Source organism: Myodes glareolus, chromosome 6 (assembly GCF_982192425.1).
Source record: "Myodes glareolus chromosome 6, mMyoGla1.1, whole genome shotgun sequence".
In the NCBI taxonomy this organism is placed as follows: domain Eukaryota; kingdom Metazoa; phylum Chordata; class Mammalia; order Rodentia; family Cricetidae; genus Myodes; species Myodes glareolus.
The window spans coordinates 27,188,886-27,211,272 of NC_142031.1; the positions used below are offsets into that span (position 1 = coordinate 27,188,886).

Sequence of the window (22,387 nt, forward strand, 5' to 3'; positions counted from 1 at the left end):
GTGGAGGGCATGATTGAAACAAATGGGGGATTTGCATGTGAGTGGCTTATTAAGTGACATTACTGTCCAAAGCTGAAGAACATGGTCAATGTACTGCAAGAAATGTCGTGCTCAAGAAACATATCAAATGCAATAAAGCCTTTCATTTTCTAGTGAATGGCTCAGTTCAGGGAGAAGAAGATAATGTACATGCCCACTTCTTTCAATATGCTTTAACAGAGAGAAGACAAGCAGCACATTTTAGAAACTGAAGGGTTTAGGTGATCAGTATGCACATGTGCTTTCTCTAACAGTCTGAAACTCTAAGAGAAAAAAATCTATACAATTAAGCTGATTCATCTGCAAAAAGTAGAATAGTATATTTTAGACATGAAGAGGAGGGAACAGAAGTATATTCCATGATTAAAGTTATTTGTTTGTTTAAGAGAGAAAAACATGAAGTTGGCTAGACAGAGAGATGGGGGATAATCTGAGAGGAGTAGGGGGATAGATAATATGATCAAGATATATTTATGAAATTCTCCAAAGAAAAAAAATTCTGTTTTATTTTGTTTGTTGTTGTGTTGGAGACAGGGTTTCCCTGTGTAACAGCTCTGGCAGCCCTAGAACTTGCTCTGTAGATCAGGCTGTCCTCAAACTCACAGAGATTCTCCTGCCTCTTTCTCCCAAGGGCTGGGATTAAAGATCTCACCACTGTCCAGCGAAAATATTATTCTTTTAAATGATGTATTTATTTTTATTTTATGTACATAGGTGTTTGCCTGCATATGTAAATGTGCAACACATGCACGCAGTGCCTGAGGAAGCCAGAAGAGGGCATCAGATCATCTGGAATAAGAGCTACAGAAAGATTTGGGTTGCCATGGTCTTTAAGAACAGGTGCTCTTAATTTCTGAGCCATCTCTCCAACCCAATAAAAACATTTTTTAAATTTTTAATTTAAATGTGCCAACTGATATGATACAGATCTTTTATGTTCATCAAAAACCTGTATGCTCTTTTAGACTTAGGCACCAGCCGATAGCACTGTTAGAAGATGGCAGTTAGGCTTTGAGACATAGAAGGATATTAGTCACTAGAGACATGCCTCTGAAGTAGATATTAAAGACTCAGGCCCCTTGAATTTATGTGCACTCTATCTAAACTCGTTCCCTCTTGCTCCCTCTCTCTGATGAGGAGCTGATGTGATCTATCATATGTTACCTCCTATTAAGTACTACCATGCCACAGGTCCCAAAATAATAAACTGCATGCATCCTTATAAACTGTTTATCAAGATATTTTGTCAATAGTGAGTTAACACAGCTATTAATTTAAACTTTTTTAAGCTCTGTGTAGGCCAAGAACTAGTTCATGGCTGCTGATCTGAACATTAAGTGTCCCATATTTCACTCTAACTGACTGACAAATGATGCCTATTTTCTGCAACCTTCCTCTCAATTGTGTATTTACAATAAACCTGTTAACACTGAAGTACCATCACCATCATCATCATTATTATCATTATTATTGTTTTTTGGAGACTGGTTCCTCTGTGTTAACAGTCCTAGCTGTCCTGGAACTTGCTCTGTAGATCTGGCTGGCCTTGGACTCAGAGAGATCTACCTGCCTCTGTCTCTCAAGCGCTGGGATTAAAAGCAGCACTACCCAGTAAAGTATCATTATTTTTAAAAGAAGAAAAAAAGAATAAATTTATATAATTTTTCTGTATAAAAAGCACAAAGCTAATAGGACTTATACTTCCTAGATATGTAGTTGTACACTTTGCAGTGGAGCTGTATTAAAAATTTAACTGTGTGTCTCCCCAAATCACCATGTTGAAGATCTATTTCCCAATAAGAATATTTGGAGACAGAGCTTTTAAGAGGCAAATTAGGTTTAGGGAGTCACAGTGCTATCCTTATGAAAAGAGCAAGAGACATGGGAACAAGTCTACAAAAAGAAAAGCAATGTGAGGACACAACTCAAGAGCTTCTAAAAGTTAGAAAGAGGCCTCAGGAGAAGCACCTACTGAAACTTCATCTTTGACTTCTGTCCTCCAGGACTGGAAAAGTTAATGTCTGGTTGTCATTGCTCAGTGCATTCATGTGTTAACACCCACACCATCTCACCACAATCAGAATATCCCTAAGGGTTCTCACTGAATGTTTGTAAGCAAATTTGCAGTTTCTTTTTGCTAACTCTGAACTTTGGGCTGAGGGGTGGAGGGAATGTAGGATATTGCAAGAGCTAACCACTGAAAACACTTAAACCACTCAGACAACATTAATTTAACCTGTATTCTATTCTGGTTGGTTTACCCCCATTGGTACGGATGTCATGGTAACCCTGATCCTTAATAGTTTATGAACAAAAGACAAGAGCTACAAACTAGAATATGGAATATGTCCCATATGTGTGGCAATAAGAAATCATTCTGAGATTGCTGAAGCACTGAGAACCTGGAAAAAAAGGAAATCCTAGACCTTGCTCTTTCAAGCTATTGCATACTCACTGCTTCCCTAATTCAGAAAAGTCTTGTGGTTCAAGCAAATACAAGTTATCAAGAAGAATATCAACTTACAGTTCAGCTTTATTTTTAAAGCATATAATTATATTGTCATAAGTTACTGTTGTGCTCACAGCAGCCCTATTCTCAGGAGACACATTGTGGACCTCTGCATAGGTATGATATCAGCTTCAAGCTTCATCATGTTTTATGTTCAAGTGATCCCATAATGGTATTACTAGTATATCTAGGATTATAAAGACATTCTCAATCTTTAAAAAAAGTTTCATATGGGTATTTAGAGAAGAATTAATATCCACGTATATATCATAGTCTATAGAAGGTTCAAAGCAATCTCTCTACATCACAGATTTCCACAAAAATCAATTTAACTAAAAGTATTCCATTTTTAAAAAATGGTTAAATATCAGATATGACTGGCTAAATAAAATACATTTTGATAATTATCCATTAATTAGCTTCACCAAAATATTAAAACACACACAAAGAAGTGTTACTAGGAAATACTTTTCTTTGCAACCCTGCTCAGTCATAATAGGCTAATTCCATCACAGATCAATAAACTGGGAAGAGTGAGACTGACTACATAAGCTGGTTTAGTCAAGAATATCGGTTTTCATTCACAATGACAAATTGAGGCTTCATTCTTCACTTTCCCAAACTATCCAGCTTTTATCATCTTCAGAAAATTAACTTTAAAAATTTAACTATCTGCTTCATATATGAACAGCTATGTTGTAGGTGTTTGAGTTTTCCTACTAAACTTATTCCATAATTTCTAATTAGACACCATTAGGCAAAGGTATAGTAAATACCTTAAGTTGTCATTACTCACAAAAAATATATTAAACACATGTTCAGTAAAAGCATAGGAAAGAGCTTGGGGAGATGGCTCTGTCATTAAAGTACTAAAGTAATGAATGCCTATACTCTTAGTGATGGGGAGGCAGAGACAAAAGGATCCCTGGGGCTTATTGGTTAGCCAGCCTAACTAAAGCAGAATAAATGATCACTCAAGAGACTGTTTCCACAATTAGATGGAAGCAGCTAAAAAAGGCATGCATTGGCAACTTCTGGCTTCATATGTACACACATACATATGCATGCACACACACACACACACATACACTAACACACACAAGAAAAATACATAAACTTATTAAATTAGAACTATATAATGTTTTTTTAAAATCTTCATAGTGTGTTATAAGTTATAGAGTTTTAAAAGGTAAAATATATTTCTCTTTTAAGCCCATTGATATTTTATGTTATTTTCCTTTTTTCCATTTGGTGCATTTATTTACTCTTTTTTGTTTGGTCATTTCAGTTGGTTAGTTAGGATTTTGTTTTTTGGGTTTCTTTTGGTTTGGTTTGGTTTGGTTTGGTTCGGTTCGGTTCGGTTTGGTTCGGTTTGGTTTGGTTTGGTTTGGTTTGGTTTTGTTGGATAAAGCTACCTGTAGCATAGGCTGGCTTCAAATTCACTATATAGCTAAAGTTTGCCTTGAATTCCTGATCTACCATGTCTTCATCTCCCAAATGTTGAGATTGCAGATATAAGCATACAGCATGGCTAAATACTAAATTTATTGCCACAAAAATATTAAAACATTTTAATAGAAAAGTCAAAACAAAATTCAAGCACTTCTCAGTACTTTAAAAACTTCCTTGGGGTTCTCTCCAGCCTTATAATTCAAAGCATGTCCAGAGCCCAAAGACAACAGCTTCGCATAGAACCATGGTAAGAATACAGGCTCTCCCAGACTCATTACTACCTGCATCTTAATATGATTCCCAGGAGAGTTCTAAGTACACATAAGTTCAAGTAGAGCTATTCTACAATAAGGGTTCTTAACTTGATGCCTGGGGTCAAAGGAACTTCCTAAATCCTTGAACATACTTTCTCACATGAATAAACACATCTTCCTAGGAAAAGATTCTAAGTGAATCAAATTCTCAAAACAATATATGACCAAAAATAGAGTAAGAATTTGCCCTGTAAGATGCCACAGCCACCCTGCTCTTAGATTCAAAGTTACTTCAAAAACTATGCTGCTCTCAATGAGGTCTGCTGAAGAACGACAAGAATGAAGGTCAGAACGTCACAGTAGGTCATGAAAGACCTTATCTGAAGAATTTATTCACAACATGCAAGAACTATGCCAAGAAGTCAGTTTGGAGACATCTAAACAAATAATTCTCTACATGAGGTTTGAGATTAAGAATGTGCACTTGAAGAAGATTCAAACTGAGAAGTAAATAAATATAAGGTAGGGAGGGTTTTTTTTTTAAGATAGGATGCCATTAGACAGTGAAGTGCTGAATTCTTCTTCTAAGAGCTCAATCAGCAAATCTCTAATGTGGACTGGTGTCTGACAGGGATGTGGGGTCATTTTAGAATATTACCTTCCTAGTACATTCTTTTAATACTTTCACAATGAGGCTCCTGCCAACTTATTTCATCCCCCACCCCCCACCTTCTTCATTCTTTCTGAACCTCGCGGGCTAAAGCAAAGGAACATAGCACACAGATTCAAAAGTATGACCTTGGGAATGCCAGAGGATTAGTAATAAAGACTGGCTCCTACACAGAAGAATGACAGCTGATGTATCAGAACTAGGTATCTACTTCATTCTCTGCTTTTACCCTACAGTCATTTCTTCTGGGTATATATTCTCTTAGAGTACAGATTGTGACTAGTTTCTGTTCCCATGAGCCACAGTGCAAATTTCACTCCATTAATCAATACTGAAAATATTAAAAAGGGTTGAGGTAACCCTTTTTACCCATGTGTAAGAGCTGTAATTAGAGTCAGCAGTAACAAGCTAACCACCCCACCCCACTCTGAACCTCCACTGTATGTGGATGCTGGTAGCCAAATTCAGGCTTTGCAAGAACTGCAAGCACTCTGAACCACTGAAACACTTGAGACTAACTCATCATCCTTGATAGGGCTATAGGCGGCATTCCTGTGCATTTGTGAGATAGTCCCTGAGACATTCAAACTTCAACACTAATATTTTGTAGATGACTTAGCTATTAATTTTTACATTCAAAACAGCTTAAACAGACCAACTTGATTTTTTAAGTATATAAGGAATAATAATGGTGAAGCACAATAGGAACCAGCAAGAAAAAGTAATGAAAACAGAACAAAAGCTAGCATTTGCTGACTAATTTTTATGCATCACATACTTATATACCTCTACAGACTAGAAACAACTACCTTTATTTGACAGATTAACATACTAATTATTCCCTAAGATTACAAAGCTAGAGAGTGACATATTCTTGAACAGTTCAGAGATGAAAGCAGAGCAAAAAAAGACAGGATGGTGTAAGAGAGGACAGCGGCGTTGAATACAGAGTGTCCCTGTTTTACCTAGAGAAATAATGGAAAAGAGACACACAGGCACTGAGCACAGGTTGAGTGTTCCTTGTGCATGGGCCACTTCAGAATGGATGATAAAACAACTGTTGAGACTTTTAAGTGAAATGAAACTGGACCAGGACTTGAATAGTCTGACACCAGAGTTCATATTTCCAATCACTATACAAACAAACAAAATCTAATCTGGGTTAGATTGGTGTTTGTATTTAGGACATACATACATATATACATACACACACAAATATACATACATGCAAAAATATATGTATGTGTACATATATGTATGTACGTACACACACACACACACACACACACTGCATGTTTTCTCTCAGATGTAAAACCCAGACGTTAAAACATACACATATAGGTAAGATGAAAATTACCAGGAGACCTGTTTGGAAAAATAAGGCACCAATGAAGGGTGTTAGCAAACAAACTAGGATAATGAGGGGCTGAGTATGAACAATGTATAGAAAAAGTATAGAAAAGACTTCTACAAAAATGCCATAAAGAATGTTATCATTTCCCAATCAGTAGGTTGCCTTTTTGTTTAATGACAGTGTCCTTTGCTTTACAGAAGCTTCTCAGTTTCAGGAGGTCCCATTTATTCATTGTTGCTTTTATTGTCTGTGCTACTAGCATTCTATATAGGGAGTGGTCTCCTGTGCCCATGTGTTGTAGACTACTTCCCACTTTCTCTTCTATCAGGTTCAGTGTGGTCAGATTTATATTGAGGTCTTTAATCCATTTGGACTTGAGTTTTGTGCATGGTGATAGATAAGGATCCATTTTCATTCTTCTACAGGTTGACATCCAGTTATGCCAGCACCATTTGTTTAAGATGCTTTCTTTCTTCCATTGTATGATTTTAGGTCCTTTGTCGAAAATCAGGTGTTCATAGGTTTGTGGGGTTAATATCCGGGTCTTCGATTCGATTCCATTGGACAACGTCTCTGTTTTTATGCCAATACCAAGCTGTTTTCATTACTATAACTCTGTAATAGAGTTTGAAGTCAGGGATGGTAATGCCTCCGGAAGTTCCTTTATTATATAGAATTGCTTTGACTAACCTGGGTTTTTTGTTTTTCCATATAAAGTTTATTATTGTTCTCTCAAGGTCTGTGAAGAATTTTGTTGGGATTTTGATGGGGATTGCATTGAATTTATAGATTGTCTTTGGTAGAATTGCCATTTTTACATTGGAGTACTACTCAGCGGTAAAAAAAAAAAACAATGACATCTTGAATTTTGCATGCAAATGGATGGAAATAGAAAACACTATCCTGAGTGAGGTAACCCCGACCCAAAAAGATGAATATGGTATGCAGTCACTCATTAGTGGACTCTAGCCATAAACAAAAGACATTAAGCCAATAGTTCACAAAACTTGAGAAGCCAAATAACAAGGTGAACCCAAAGAAACACATATATAGATCCTCCTGGAAATTGGAAGCAAACAAGATCTCAGGGCAAAAGTTGGGAGCATGGGGGTGGGGGTAGGGGAAGGGGAGAGGGGGAGTGAGAAGGGAGAAGGAAAAGACTGGGGAGAGCTTGGGGGAGTGGGATGGTGGAGATGGAGGAAGGGAGGATATAGGAGCAAGGAAGAAGATATCTACATTAAGGGAGCCATTTTAAGGTTGGCAAGAGACTTGGCTCTAGAGGGGATCCCAGGTGTCCACAGAGATGTTCCCAGCTAGGTCCTTGGGCAGCAGAGGAAAGGGTTCCTGAACTGGCCTTGCCCCACTATCACACTGATGATTATCACCATAGAATCTTCATCTGGCGACGAATGGGGATAGAGACAGAGACCCTCATAAGACCAATGGACTGAGCCCCCAAGGTCCAGTAGAAGAGCAGAAGGAGGGAGAAGACGAGCATGAAAGAGAGGACCGCGAGGGGTTGGTCCACCCACTGAGACAGTGTGCCTGATCTAATGGAAGCTCACCAAATCCAGCTGAACAGGAACTGAACGAGCATGTGATCAAACCGGACTCTCTGAATGTGGCTGCCAATGGGGGCGGGCTGAAAAGCCATCAATAATGGCACTAGGATCTGTTTCTACTGCATGTACTGGCTTTTTGGGATCCTAGTCTATTTGGATGCACATCTTCCCAGACCTGAGTGGAGGGGGGAGGGCCTTGAACTTCCCACAGGGCAGGGTTCCCTGCCCTCTCTTAAGGAGGGAGGGAGAGGGAGAAAGGTGAGTAGGGGAGGAGAAGGGAAAGGGGAGGAGGGGAGGAAGTGTAAATTTTGAATGGAAAAAAAAAAGAAACCTAAAAAAAATACCTTTGTGCAGCTTCAATTTCTTTAAGTCTGGGCTCAATTAACTTTAAGGCTGCAGCTAATGTTCTAAAAGTCACACAGCTATTATGTGAATAAGCACATTTCAGACATAAAATACTGAACTGAAAAACTACCTCATTTCCACAACTTGAAGATTACTTACCTCTTCATCATCTTCTTCATCTTCAACGTCCAGAATCCCTGAGTCCTGTTCAGACTTCGGGCTTGTGCTCTCCATCTCTGCGTCAAAGATTGTACACACATCTTTCTTAGATTTTCTCCTGCTACCTATTCTAGGCTGCTGCAGGACAATGTTATCCAGGTTTCGTTGCTGTTGGGCCTAGGATAAAAGGAAAATACAGGAAATAATGAAACAAAGAAAAAAAAACCGAGACTCCAATGAACTTATTTTGAACAAAACATTATCTTGTAGGAAAAAACAAGATTTCTTAACATCTAAACATTTAGACTTAAAGGTATACTAAAATGTACAATTAAACATAGTAATGCATACATGTTGTTGTTTGAAACAGGGTCTTGTGCAGCCAGGCTGGCTTCAAATTTGCTATGGCACAGAGGATGCCTTGAATCCTAATCCTCCTGTCTCCTCCTCCAACGTACTGGGATTCCAGGTTTGAATCTCCAAATTCAATTTAATGTACACCCCTTTGACCTGATGTTATCTTGTATTAATCTATTTTTCAAAGTCAACACAGAAAAAAAAAGACAATTTGGTGCTATTATCATAGGCCTTTTTAAGTATTGGCTAAACAACCAATAACAACTCTACAACCCACTTTCATTTGCATAGCCAAAAATGTGGTACAAATGTCTAGTGGTTATCTCTTACATAGATAAGGCAATACTGAGAAATGATAGTACAAGATGGAACAGTAACTTGGAATTAGCTGTGATAAATTTAAGTAGGGGGAAAGTTTTTTTTAAGTTATTTTAATATAAAACCAGTAAAATATAATCAAGAGGATAAATTATCTTAAATTGATATTTTCTGAGGAAGTATTCTGAACTTGTAAATGCAGCCTATGGAGGGAGGCTTTAAAAGATTTCCTCTTCAGAATTAAAGTAAACCCTCAACTTAACAAAATTAAGTAAAATGACAGTATGTTTTAAATAGAATCAAATAGAAAGAGAATGTCCCATCCAGAGTTAACAATAAAACCTCTAACTACACAGTATAGCTACAAGTGACCTTAGCCACTCTCAGAAAATTGAGGCTGTAAGACAAAAGGTTTGTTCCGAGTCAAAATACCAATGAGAAATTAGGAAAAGCTTGGTGTAGGAGGTCCTTCTGTATTTGTGTTGCTTTCATTGGTTAATAAAAAAACTGCTTTGGGCCTGGTGATAGGGCAGAACTTAGGTAGGTGGAAAAGACAGAACTGAATTCTGGGAGGAAGAAAGCAGGGTCAGAGAGAGCTGCCATGGAGATGCCAGGTCAGACATGCTAAATCTTTCCCGGTAAGCCATGACCTCGTGGTGATACCGATTAATAGAAATGGGTTAAATTAAGATATGAGAGTTAGCCAATAAGATGCTAGAGATAATGGGCCAACCAGAATATAATTTCTGGATGGTTATTTCAGGTGTATTATAGTCGGGTGGCCAGGATCAAAAGCAGGCCCTCCCTCAAAGTAAAGAAGTAGAGAAGCTCAAAGTATGATCTCCAAAGTTCCAACCATTCATCCTTCACTATACCAACAGCCCAAGAGCAGGGCAAATGTTTTCCAAAATAAGGGTTTTGCGGCCATATCAACAGATACAAGGCATGTTGAATATCCTTGAGAGGTAGAGACAGGAGATCCCTCAAGCAACGAGATTGGGCAAGTCAGCAAGCTCTAGGTTCAAGTGAGAAACTCAGACTCAACATACACAGTGGGGAGTAATCAAGGAAAAAGCCCAACGCCAATGCAGGGCCTCCACAGGCATATGTAAACATGCTTATATATCACACACATGAAAGAAGAAAAGAAAAGGAAAGAAAGAATCTGGAAATGACTGTTCTTAAGAAACTTTGATAATTTGTTTAAACTCAGAATGTTCCAGAAACATTCCATGGAACTTTGTTTTTCCGTACCATGCCAAGTTACAAGATTTGATCTTGTGACTTCTTAAAAATCAATAAACTATTCAATATATTCCTCCTTAATGTCAAGTAGAAATCAGTTTATGAGAAAATAAGTGTCACTAAATCTGCATGAGATTAAGGAATTCAGGGCAATCTTCAGTATTAGAAGTTAGTTAAGGCACTGGTCAAATGAAACAACTATAACAAGACAGAAAAACATGAACTACGTGGGCTAGCTTCAGGCAAAACAAAATGAAAAGAATCTACATTCCAGAGATTTGAATCAATGCACAAACTTGTCTCTGCATATTATCCAGACATTCTGGGTTCACTTACATCCAAATCCATGGCTTCAGTAACAAACCTAGAACAGACACCCACAAACAATTTATGCCTATACAAAAGAAATGCATTCATGATCTCACTAAGTACATCATTTTTTCTATACCTTTCAATGAGACAGCCTCCTACACTGTAGCTACTGCAGACTACAAACCAAGGAGCAATGACTCAGGAGGCATAAGAAATGGGGAACTCCCATGGAAGTTCTATTCCAAAGAGCAGATCTTCAATTGCAGAGTGACTACTTGCTCGCTTCTTTCTCTACCTTCTTTCAGAACACTGAAGTTAAAGCTGTCCATAAGTATGTCTTGACATCAAATCCCAAGCAAATTAATGTGTTTTCACATTAAAATACTGCCAGTTTCACAGAAGCAATCCAGAGGAGTCACATTAGATACTGACATTAAACCTGAAACTATACAAATTGAAAAAGGAAGTAACCTAAGTAAGTAACTTTAGGTTTTTCAGTAATTTTTATTTTTGTTTGTTTAGTTTTATTTTTGGTTTTATTATGGCTGTTGTTGACCTATGGTTTTCCTGTTTATTTAGCAGAATAAAAGGCAGTCTGTGCCAGTGACTATGTTGAAGTAGTGAGTGAGCTAGTGAGTACAAGTCACAGGCTTTTGTGTTGTATTCTAAAGTCCCAGTGTTGGTTCTTGTGGTTCAAGCGTTCACAGCTTCTCCACATCTGTAAAAGTTCCATCATAGGTAACCTGCCATGCAAGAAGTAGCCCAGATGTAAACACAAAGTTTCATGTGGAACAATCACATAAATACTCAGATATTAGCATTATAGATGTCCATGCAAATCACCATCTTTCAAAATATGAGACTAGGAGGAGGTGATGTAGACAAAATATCCATATAAATAAATACAACAGAGATCATCATGAAAATGTGGCATTAAAGTTTATGAAAAATTCCACTCAGAACATTCAGAGCTCTTTCCTAACATGCCAAGTAGTTTTACTAAGAACAATTATACTCAGAACTGTTGCAGCACTAACTAACAAATTTCTGAGAATTAGCCTGGGCTATGAGGAAAGGAATACAAAGCACATAGTATCAGTGAGATGTTAGCACCAATGTGTCTTTGCTTTCTTCCTGCTGATTCTTTTGGTTGGTAATATATATTTCCTTTATCATCTCATATCTATTCTTCCTTGAGAATTCCTCAACTCTTGTTCTCTCTCACTCTCTCACTTCAAGACCCAGCAGCCACATCTCCCGTTTCCTATATTGTTAGTATATTCTGATATCACTTGGATTCCAACACGGTGGAACCCATCACCTCCACCACTATCCAACCAATGCTCTTTTTCACTGTATATGCAAATTAGAAGTAAAGAGCATAGAAGTACAAGTTCAAGCTCCAAAACCAATTACTTACATTCCACATAATAGAAATATCACTAGTCTCTACCACTTAGGTCGAACCGCATTCTAAGTAAGACACTAGGGACATTTCCACTTTTATACTCACATTATTTCTCTACCTGATAATATGACTAAATTCAACATTTTATCCAAAACCAAAACAAATTTTTCCTATAAAAAGCCTTCTATAGCCAGGCATGATAGTGTATACCTGTAAATCCAGCACTTAGAAGATGAAAGTTAGAGGACCATAGTAAGTTCAAGGCTAAGCTAGGATACATAAGTTCCAGTCTTTAAAAAAAATACAAATAAAAAAGGAGAACAAGAACAGAAAGAGAGGAGAGAGTGGAGGAGGAAGGGAGAGGGGGAAGGAGGGAAGGAGGGAAGGAAGGAAGAAAAAAGAAAGCAGTGTCCCTTATATATAACTCAAATGGTACTTTCTGTATTTCTGCTTTCAATAAAACATGTATGGAATGCATATTGGATGCTGCGTGAAGCAATTTCAATGCTAAAGAAGCAAGGGAGAAACAGTGAAGGAGTATTAACAGAAAATTAGAAGGTCAGCTTTACAATCCAGACAAGTCATCTAGGTACAGGGGGCAGTCAATTGTGGGGAACTAGACTAAATGCAGGAAAAGCAATGTAGATCATTCTAACAACCCAAACAACAATGATGAGAACTGAAGTATGGTAGCAGCAGACAATTGATTTGCTGACCTGCTTGTTGAACACGAAAGGAAAAGAAATGGGAATAATTCAAAGTATTCTGGACTTAATGGCTAGATAGTGGAGCAACCTCCAGAACAGAGACCATGAAAATCATAGACTAAGCAAAGAATCACTAAGATGAAGACCGTAAGCCTGCTGGACATTCAGGTGAAAATGGCATGAAAACACAATTTAAAATTAAGAAATGTCTATTTTCATAGTAAGAATTGCCATTGTAGGAATCCCTAATCTAGACACCTAACATACATAGACTAAACTGAGATACAAGTTTAGTACAGTAGTGCAGTCATTAATAAATGGAGTCTGTGTGAGAATGGGATCTGGCCCCTAAAATTAAAGATTTCCTAGAAAGAGGTAGATGTTGTGCACATAGCCACAAGCATTAACCTAATATGAACTGTGAACCTAGGACATGACTATTAACACTGTCAACTGTCAGAAAGCCTACGAAGCATCCTATACACACCATTAAGTAAAAATTTATTGTGGAATGCTAGTCCCAGCTCCCAAGACATCTATCAATAAGATTCAGAGTTCAAAACACAAGACTCAAAGACACCTCTGTTTATCAACACAACACTGACCTCTAGTGGTTTAGAACATACACACATGACCCTTAGAAACTAATTGAAAGAAGGAGCTTCAATCTTAGAAGCTGGAGACTTCTTATAATTACTACACAAAGGCTGAGTAATAAATGAAAATGCTTTTTAAGATTTGTGGAATAAAAGGTCTTTACTTCAAAACCTTGAAATTTACTGATTCCATAACCAAGGTGAGTTTGCTTTGCTTCTCTGCAATAATCTCATCTATGATAAACTAACAAACAAATATACATAGGAGTGTCAGCAAGACCAACCAAAATAGTGCATAGAAAAGAGCTTGAATTGCATCAAAACAAAATACCGCAAATTCCTTCCTCTGAAAATGACAGGAACCTACATCACTGTCTACTGTGGAAGCAGAGACCTAGCCACGTTCAGATGCACAGTCACTGGAGCACCTACTGCTGATACACATCAGAACTCAAACATCAATACAAGCTTAGTAAGCACAAAGCATGTATACAGCACTGCTACAGATCCTCTAGGTTTCCTCTCTCATTCTGGCTTTATCAGCAACCTGGACTTACAAACCCAGAAGAAACAGAACATAACCTCAGGGACTCAGGACATCTCCAACTTCCAACCCTGGGGCTTTTCTAACACTTTAGAAAAGAGACTGGCATTCACAAAACGCAACCTATATGTGAGGCAACTCCCATTCAGGAAAGAAACAGTTGTCCCCAATGTGCTACTGGTTCCACAAAGCTTTTCACAAAGTCTCACAGATTAAGGATCCAGATACCCCTAAAACTAGTACTTACACTGAGTCATATGTTCTCTTTTCACTTCTAACCTTTATTCCCAATTCACTGGATCTTATTGCTGAGTGATCAATCTCATCTCAATTCCCTCATTCCTTCAAAGAAAGATAATTGTTAGCCTATTTGATGTCTATAACACAAAGAAACAGAGGAGTCAAGATAGAAGGACTCCAGTACAACCATGAAAAGGACTGCAGAGCAGCTGCAGGTTCTATCTGAGAGAGTTCTCTGCCCTCTCAGGACTTCATCTAGACACTAGCTTCCTTTGGCATCTCCAATGTCATACTGAAACAAAAGAGAGAGGAAAAAAAGAACAGTTATTAAAAAAGATAAAAAAGTGTTGCGAGGTGATCATAAAAAACTACTTTTGTGGACTATGCACAGAAGTGTGTGATTTGTGTCATATCTAAGGCCATCTTTGTAAGGATCCATTCATCACAAAGGATATTCATCAGTCTGAAGGAAAGTGTGAATATAATGCTTTGGCACCTTTGTCTTTATATAAAGAAAGGTGCTCATTCAATGTCTGCTTTAAATTAGTCACTAAACATCAAACATTAGGAAAAAAGACTAATGGAATAAAAAGGTAATGCAGAGAGTGGGGGACATACCTGTAGTTCATGCATCTCATAGGGATTAACAAAAACAACCTAAGAAAGCCCTGTCGCTCAACAACAAAAAAGAAGGAAAATGAACAAAAAATCTGCATAAAAACTTCTCCAAACGAGTATATAAAAGATGCTCGAATCATTACTTACATTGAGTGATCTTGACTGACAGCTTGATTGAGTTAAAGGACTAGTAGAGCACACATCTAGGGTGCATCTGATGGTATTCCCAAAGAGAAGTAGATCTTGAGCTCTGCCATAATAAGTGGATTTATTCCTAGACCAATTCATTGCATGATGGAGGTGAAAGAAGAATTGAGGGCTAGCTAGATGACCTAAGTTACTGAGGCATATTCTTGGATGCTACATATCCTACCCCAATCTCATCCTGTACTTTCTCTCTCTGCTTCCTAGATACTATGTTACAAAAAAAAAAATATCTCTGTTCTTCCATAAAATCCCCACAATGACAGATAGAACTCTACAACTAAGAGCCAAAGTGAATAATTTCTGTTTTGAGTGGTTCATGTCAGGCACTATACTGCATCAATGAGAAATAACTAATAATCCAATCACTGTGGAAATATAAATCAAAGCCATAAAGAGGCATAATCTCAAACCCAATAGCACCACCACTATACAAAATAATAAAAATGACTAGTGTTGGACAAGAAGGTGAATAAAGCGGAATCACATGTGTTGTTGGTGAGAAGGTAAACATATCCCCTATGGAAATAGCATTGCAGCTCCTCAAAATAATGAATATCAGAAGAATGTATACAAAATAATTTATATCAGGATCACAGGATCACATATACTTCAATAATCAAGAGAACAAGATAATAGTAATATTCACTAAAGAAGAAATATGGTATATAAATTCAATACTGTTATTCTACCTTACAGATTAAAGAAATCTTCTGGCATGATATAAGAGCAATTTATGGTTCAAGAGGAATGAAGAAGCAATAGATCCAGAACTAAATACAAGAAAAATATTGGCTGTAAATGTTTTGAATCTATGACTTCTGTGCTTTAACTGAAGATCAGGCAACACACAAGAACAGAAGGCTAACATAAGCAGAAAGACAGAAATTCTAAGAAATAACCAAAGGAGAAAGACCAGAGTTCACAAATATCAAGACAAACAAGAATGCCTTTGATGAGCTTGTTAGCAAACAGTACACAAGCAGAGGGTAATCCTGAGCCTGAGATAGAACAACAAAAAATTTAAAACTAAAAGCCGAACAGAAAAAAATGTATTACAAAAATCAACAGGATATTCAAGAATAAAGGATCAAAATTTGTGAGGCATCAACAAAAGCTAAACACCATGTGAGAGAAACACCAGAGGAATTGGGAGAGTAGGGGAAAGCAGGAGCAATCCAAATGACAATAACAGAGAGTTTCCACAGGTTGATGCTCCACACCAAACAAGATTCAAGAGAATAGAGGCCATGCTATACAATAAGCAATACAAAATCAAAGCCACTACACTTAGGCATATAATTAATATGTAAACTTCAAGAAAATAAAAAATAAAAAACTTGAGGAAGAGCACAGGGGAAACAAAACACCATACCTATAGGGAACATAACTAATAATTACGCTTTCTCTTTGTGGACCATGTAAGCATGAAGAAAACGGGCTCAGTATGTAAAGTGTACCAAGCAACTTTCCTCAGCAAACTTAAAGAGAAAACAAGGTGTTGCAAGCTTGATGAGTCACCAGCAACTTCTTCATGTCCTCTACACTTTTGGTATCTCCTAATACAGTTACATAAAAAATGATATATCAGATCACACACAACTTACTGGACATGGCATTGAATGAAAAAAAATGATGAGAGAGAAAGTCATATTGTGACTTAAACATTCTGTTTCAAATAAAGGCCTCTGTAAGAAGTCCAATGACAAGAAAAAATTCCAAGACGACATCAAAGTGAAGAACAATAATCCAAGCTGTCCTCTGACTAGCGGAGAAAAGTGAAGAAAAGCACTTTTTGGCAGAGAAAGCATGTACCTTTAGTGTGGCTGACTAAAAAGTCCAGGACACACGTAAATCCTATGAATTACCTTGACGATGAAGCATGATCCTGGGATTCCAGAGAAGCTGAGGAATAAGCCATTGCAATGTAAGTTGCTACTATGACCAAAGAGGGAATTCAGCTGCTTATAAGGCAACTGATAGAGAGAAGTCTCTGTGTGGAAAAAACAGTGATCATGGTTCAGTCTTTCACTGTATAAGCTACTGATAACAAAGCAGTTTGCATATATATATATATATATATATATATATATATATATATATTGCAGTGATGAGAATATAAAACTTATATACATATTAACATACAGTATTTAGAGAAAGGGTCTAAAGATATGCATCCTGTATAGAACAGAAGAAATACCAATGAGAAAACAATATGAACAGATATGCTGGGCTTGAGCAATGTGTCCATGTGTCCCAGGCATCTCCTGGAACAGCTCAAGTGAAAAAGAAAGCACTCTGAAAGATAAGAATCCCAAAGCTTGACTTTGACCACATTCAAAGTTTCTATCAAATAATCAAAAATTCAAAACCAAGCTTAGACGCACACACTTGTAATGACAGTGCTGGAGAGCCAGAGGTAGAGGTCATTACTTCAAGGTCGGGCCTGACTACAAACAATTGTTCTAAAAACTAAAATAATATCACTCATCCATTTCATGATCTCACTCTCTGAGAGTTCTGAGCACTGGCTGACACAGAACAAACTCCAAAAACTACATAACAATCCAATGTTTTCTTGTTTTATCAAAAGCTTCTAATAACATTGAAGGTCTCCCTACCCCTACCCAGCCATGGACAATACAAGTCTGGAAAGAAGAATATCATGACACAGAGATCAAATCTCTACTACCCCAAAATTACTAAGCAGTCAGAGACAATGCAATATCATCTTTGCTATTTAGTTAAACTATGAAAAGTCTAGCAGAATGACCAAAAAGAATGATCAAAATTTTCACAGAAATTAAAATTTTATGAATAATAGCAGACACCTAGAAAATTATCAGAGAACACTAAGCACCTATCTCTACTACCTACTTCTTGTAAAAATAAATAAATAGCCACATAGAAAAGGTAAAATGAGGCCAATCTGAAATATCAGGCTTTACAATTAAGGTTTAGTTTCTAAAAAAAAAAAAACCATAAAAGGCTGCTGACACAAGTATCTTATAAAAATTAAAGGGTAGGCTGTAAGGTTCAATCAAAATAAAGTCACTGAAATTTCCAATTTGGACTGCCTGTCTATAAATGCGATTTTTAAATGCTTTACTGTTACCCAGCAAAGAAACTAGTAAAATATGTTTCAAAAAGAAACCAGTTTAACTTGCTGTTCTCTTGAGACTCAGAAGTGATAACAAACAGGCTCAAGGGCAGCTTCTCTCTGTCCACTCTGGCCTGACTGCTCACTGCACATTTTCTGTTGTGATACTTTCTGAATCCTTTTCATGAACTCAGACACAATTTTAAGACACTGACTGCAATATCCACTTGAACGGTGTCTTATTCTTTCAAAATAATGTTACAAAATGCAGGCTTTCCATTAGAAGAAAAGAACTAAGCTAATAAAATATGACAGCAAGAATGGCTTAGGGCCAGAGACCCATTTGAAACTTATAAAATCTCCCTAAGATCAGATGGACATATGTTTTCTTCTTACTAGGTGTAAAACTATACAGTCACAAAAGCTTCTGTTCCCAGTTTTAACTTAAATCCAGGTGTTTCACAATACGTACAAGGTTTCTATTCATCCTCTAATTAAAACTTAATTTTGTTATCACAGGTTTCTAGACTATCAAGAATGACCAAATTTACACTCATAACTAAATTTGACTAGAGGGTCTCTAAATAATTTTGACTCTAAAACTATTGTTATGTATCAAACAAAAATGAAAAATAAAAGTAGGAACAGGAAGTGTCAACTACTTAAATTAACTCATAAAAAGAATGAGAAATTATGCAACATAAATATCAAGAAGTGTTATTCAATTTATTTGAAAACTCATATTTTGAAGTAGTATCAAGAAATAAACTTACACTAACTTTGTAAAAATCAAAATGTAATTTATATATCATGTGATCAAACTTCAATTAAGCATATGTGAACATAAGAAATTGTGAAAGATACCCACTTCTGGCAATGGTAGACACATAATTCAGAAGCAAAAAATGAACAAAGTATTAAAGTCATCTTTTAAAGGCATCAGATATAACTAAAAAATGGTGAAAACAAAACAGGATAGGTTCCAAATGCTTGCAGCATGAGCAAAAGATCAATGTTGGTAGCCTGTCTTTTTTTTCTTTTTTTTTTCTTTCTTTCTTTCTTTTCCTTTCTTTTTCTTTTGGTAGCTCTTATTTGCCAACATAAGACATGGCTAAATGTCTCTTCTGAGAGCAATAAAAGACTAAAGACCAGGAAAAAGTCAAATTCATACAAAGAGGAATAGCCTTGGTAAATCCCTGATTTGGAGTCAGAAGTATGAACAACTTCAACCTCTGAAAAGGGAACAGCAGGATTAGACTGGATCACGAAGGATTCATACTATGTCAAGGTCAGGTTACGTTGATCATGAAGCCCTAGCACCCCTCAGTATTCTAGTGTCATATCAAGTCTAAGAAAAATAAACATGAGAGCTGGAAATACATCTCAGTAATATAGAATGAAACTAGCATGTGTGAGAACCTAAGTTCAATTTCCAGAACAACAAAAACATATATTTAAAATGCTATTTTTCCAAGAAAATACACCATCACCTTAGTTTTTAAAAGGATCCTAAACACAATTTTGAAATGCTGTTATGATTACAAAAAAAAAAAAACCTACCCATTTGATCATTGTCTCCAGCAGCTAGCACAAAACTTTTACATCCCTTATAACGTCCTGGATGATAACGGCAACAACACTGTCTTCTATTACTGAGTTTTACCCCTAGTTCCTGGCACAACATGACTTAAAATCCCTTGAATTAATAAGCCAGTTGTATGGCACACCCCTTTAATTACAGCATTTGGGAAGTTGACACAGGAGGATGGAGAGAGTTCAAGGCAAACCTTAATATGACCAAGAAAATCCTAAGGCTAGCCTAGACTATACAGCAAAACCACCCCTCAAAAAATTAAAAATAGGAACTGGAGAGGTGATTCCATGAATAGGAAAGGTTGCTGTGAAGCATGAGGATCTAAGTCACAGAAAAACTTCTTCAGAGACTGTCAAACTCATTCTCAAATTTATAGAGACGCAAAGTGTAGTAAAGAGACAAAACAAATATGCATAACAACAAAGTGGGTCTACACAACTTGATTTTGAAACTCACTGCACAAGTACAAGAAGACCATATACTATGTGCTGGTATAGCAGACAGATGTGTAGACAAAAAAAGCAAAACAGTACAGAGGAAGAACTAACATATCCAGCCAAGAGGTGGTTTAGAGATTTCCAAAATTAAAGATAATAACTTTACACAAGAGATATCTGACAGATACCACATAAACAAGTAATCAAGACTGGTGACACAGGTCAATATTGTGTAGGCTTCACAGGATGCACTGAGACACATTAGTCTATGTCCATTATAATCATGTAGAACCTCAATCCAACTCTGAAACGAGCTTCACACAAATACAAACTAGGAGTTCTCAAAAACAATGGACTGGTATCAAGGTCATAGAAGAAAAGAAAGACTAAGGGATAGACTCAGACTGGAGAAGCCTACAGAGATATGACAACTATACCACTGAGTCTTCAACTGGATCTTGGAACATAAGAAAGATGGTAGTGGCAAGACTGAGGAAATCTAATAAGTTCTAGAATTAGCTAACAAATTTCTATAAAGATTAAGCTCCTAGCTTATATAAATGCAAATGCTCCAAGGTTCATGAAGAGGAAAAGAAGAATGGAATACAACTACACTTTTTTTGTGACTCTCATGCAGTCTGAGAATTGTGACCAGCTCTTTTTCATAGCACCACCTAGGTGGTTGGCTGGGTCAAGATGAAGCTGTGTATCTCCTTATTAACCATCATCTACCAAAAACACTTTGACATGGATGATCTACGCAAGTTTCCCACTTTCTATAAGAAACACATGGCCACAGAACTAGTTACCAATGCTCTGGTGGAGACTGGAAGGGTTATGCTGTCTGACTCAGTGGTGGGAATAGCAAACAAGGTTTTCCCATAATTTGAGGTGTTTTGAGAACCATGGCAGAGTGCACCTGCTGATTAGAAAGGGGTATTCTTTTTTTGTAATTATAACACTGTTTGCCCAATGGCTTAGGCATATTCAAGGCCAGCTCTTACATCTTAAATTAGCTTATTTCTATTCATCTATGTATCACCATGAGGCTGTGGCTTACCGTAAAGATGCTCTGGCCTGGGGGGGCCACTGGTAGTGACACCAGGATTTATCCGTACTGCATGTACTGGCTTTTTGGGATCCTATTCTCTTTGGATGTATACCTTGCTCTCCCTAGATATAGTAGGGAGGGCCATGGACCTTCCACAAAGCAATGTGCCTTACCCTCTCTGAGGATTAGATGGGGTGGGGTGGGAGGGTGTGTGGAGGGAATGGGAGCAAGGGAGGGAGTGGAAAGTTGCATTGGTATTTTTTATAAAAAAATCTAATAAATTAAAAAAGACAAAAATAAATGTTCTGGCATCTTTCTCCTTCAGCAGTTACATGGCATCACCTCAACTCCACCTACTCGCTCTTTGTGTATCTCTGTTTGGACTTACCACCTAGCTTTACTCTGCTGGCCCATTTGCCAAAACAGCTTTATTTATCAACCAATAAAAGCAACACATATACAGAAGTACATCCCACATCAAACATTTGGTCCTTTAAAGATATTAACAAGATTGTAAATCTTTAAACTAAAATAACTAAAAGGAAGTAATCAGAGAGTCAATCTAATAAAATTAGGGATTGAGAGTGAGGCATTGCAATAAACACTGAGGAAATTTGGAGGCTCATAAGGACATGTATTTCTATTTTATATCCCACTAAAATGGAAATATAAAAAATGAATGGATTTCTAGATGGATATACATACTAAAGCAAAGTCAAGATGAAGCAAATAATCTTTAAAGACCCTAACAACCAACATAGAAGCAACTATTTAAAATGTCCTGCCTGTAAAATCCCAGGACTAGATAGATTCAGTATGAAATCTACTAGCCCTCTAAAGAAGGACTAACACCAATTCTTCTCAAATTAGTCCATAAAACAGAAAGAACATTTCCAGATTGTTTTTATGAAGCCAGTAGTACCCCAATACCAATGTCACACTAAGACCAGAGAAAATGGATTTATGTGCTAAACTTTCTGATCTATATAAACGTATTAATATTCAATAAAACCGAACCACCTGAATTCTATAACACATCTACAGGGTCACCCATCCTGGTGTAGTTATCTTCATCTCTGAGATGCAGAGATAGAGCATATGCCTAAATCAATAAATGTAACCAACTACACAGACAATGACAGAAACCATACTATTATTCCATTGAATGCAGGAACTGCCTTTAACAAAATCTCACACTGCTTGTGATTAAAAAAAAAATCCTGGAGAATCTAGGGATATAGGAAACACAGATTAATATAATAGAATCGGTGTGCAACAAGCCCATAGCCAACACCACTATAAATGAAAAAAA

At 37.0% G+C, this 22,387-nt stretch overlaps 1 protein-coding gene across 7 annotated transcripts in view; it reads right to left on the bottom strand.

The window, feature by feature from the left end:
- Nucleotides 1-22,387, bottom strand: part of Exoc6b (exocyst complex component 6B) — a 459,484-nt gene that overhangs the window by 283,484 nt on the left and 153,613 nt on the right. For all 7 annotated transcript variants that reach the window (XM_085690547.2, XM_048416402.3, XM_085690545.2 and 4 more), the window contains exon 7: nucleotides 8,345-8,521. In XM_085690547.2, the coding sequence (XP_085546673.2) occupies nucleotides 8,345-8,521 (177 nt within the window). The remainder of the gene's footprint in view (nucleotides 1-8,344; nucleotides 8,522-22,387) is intronic.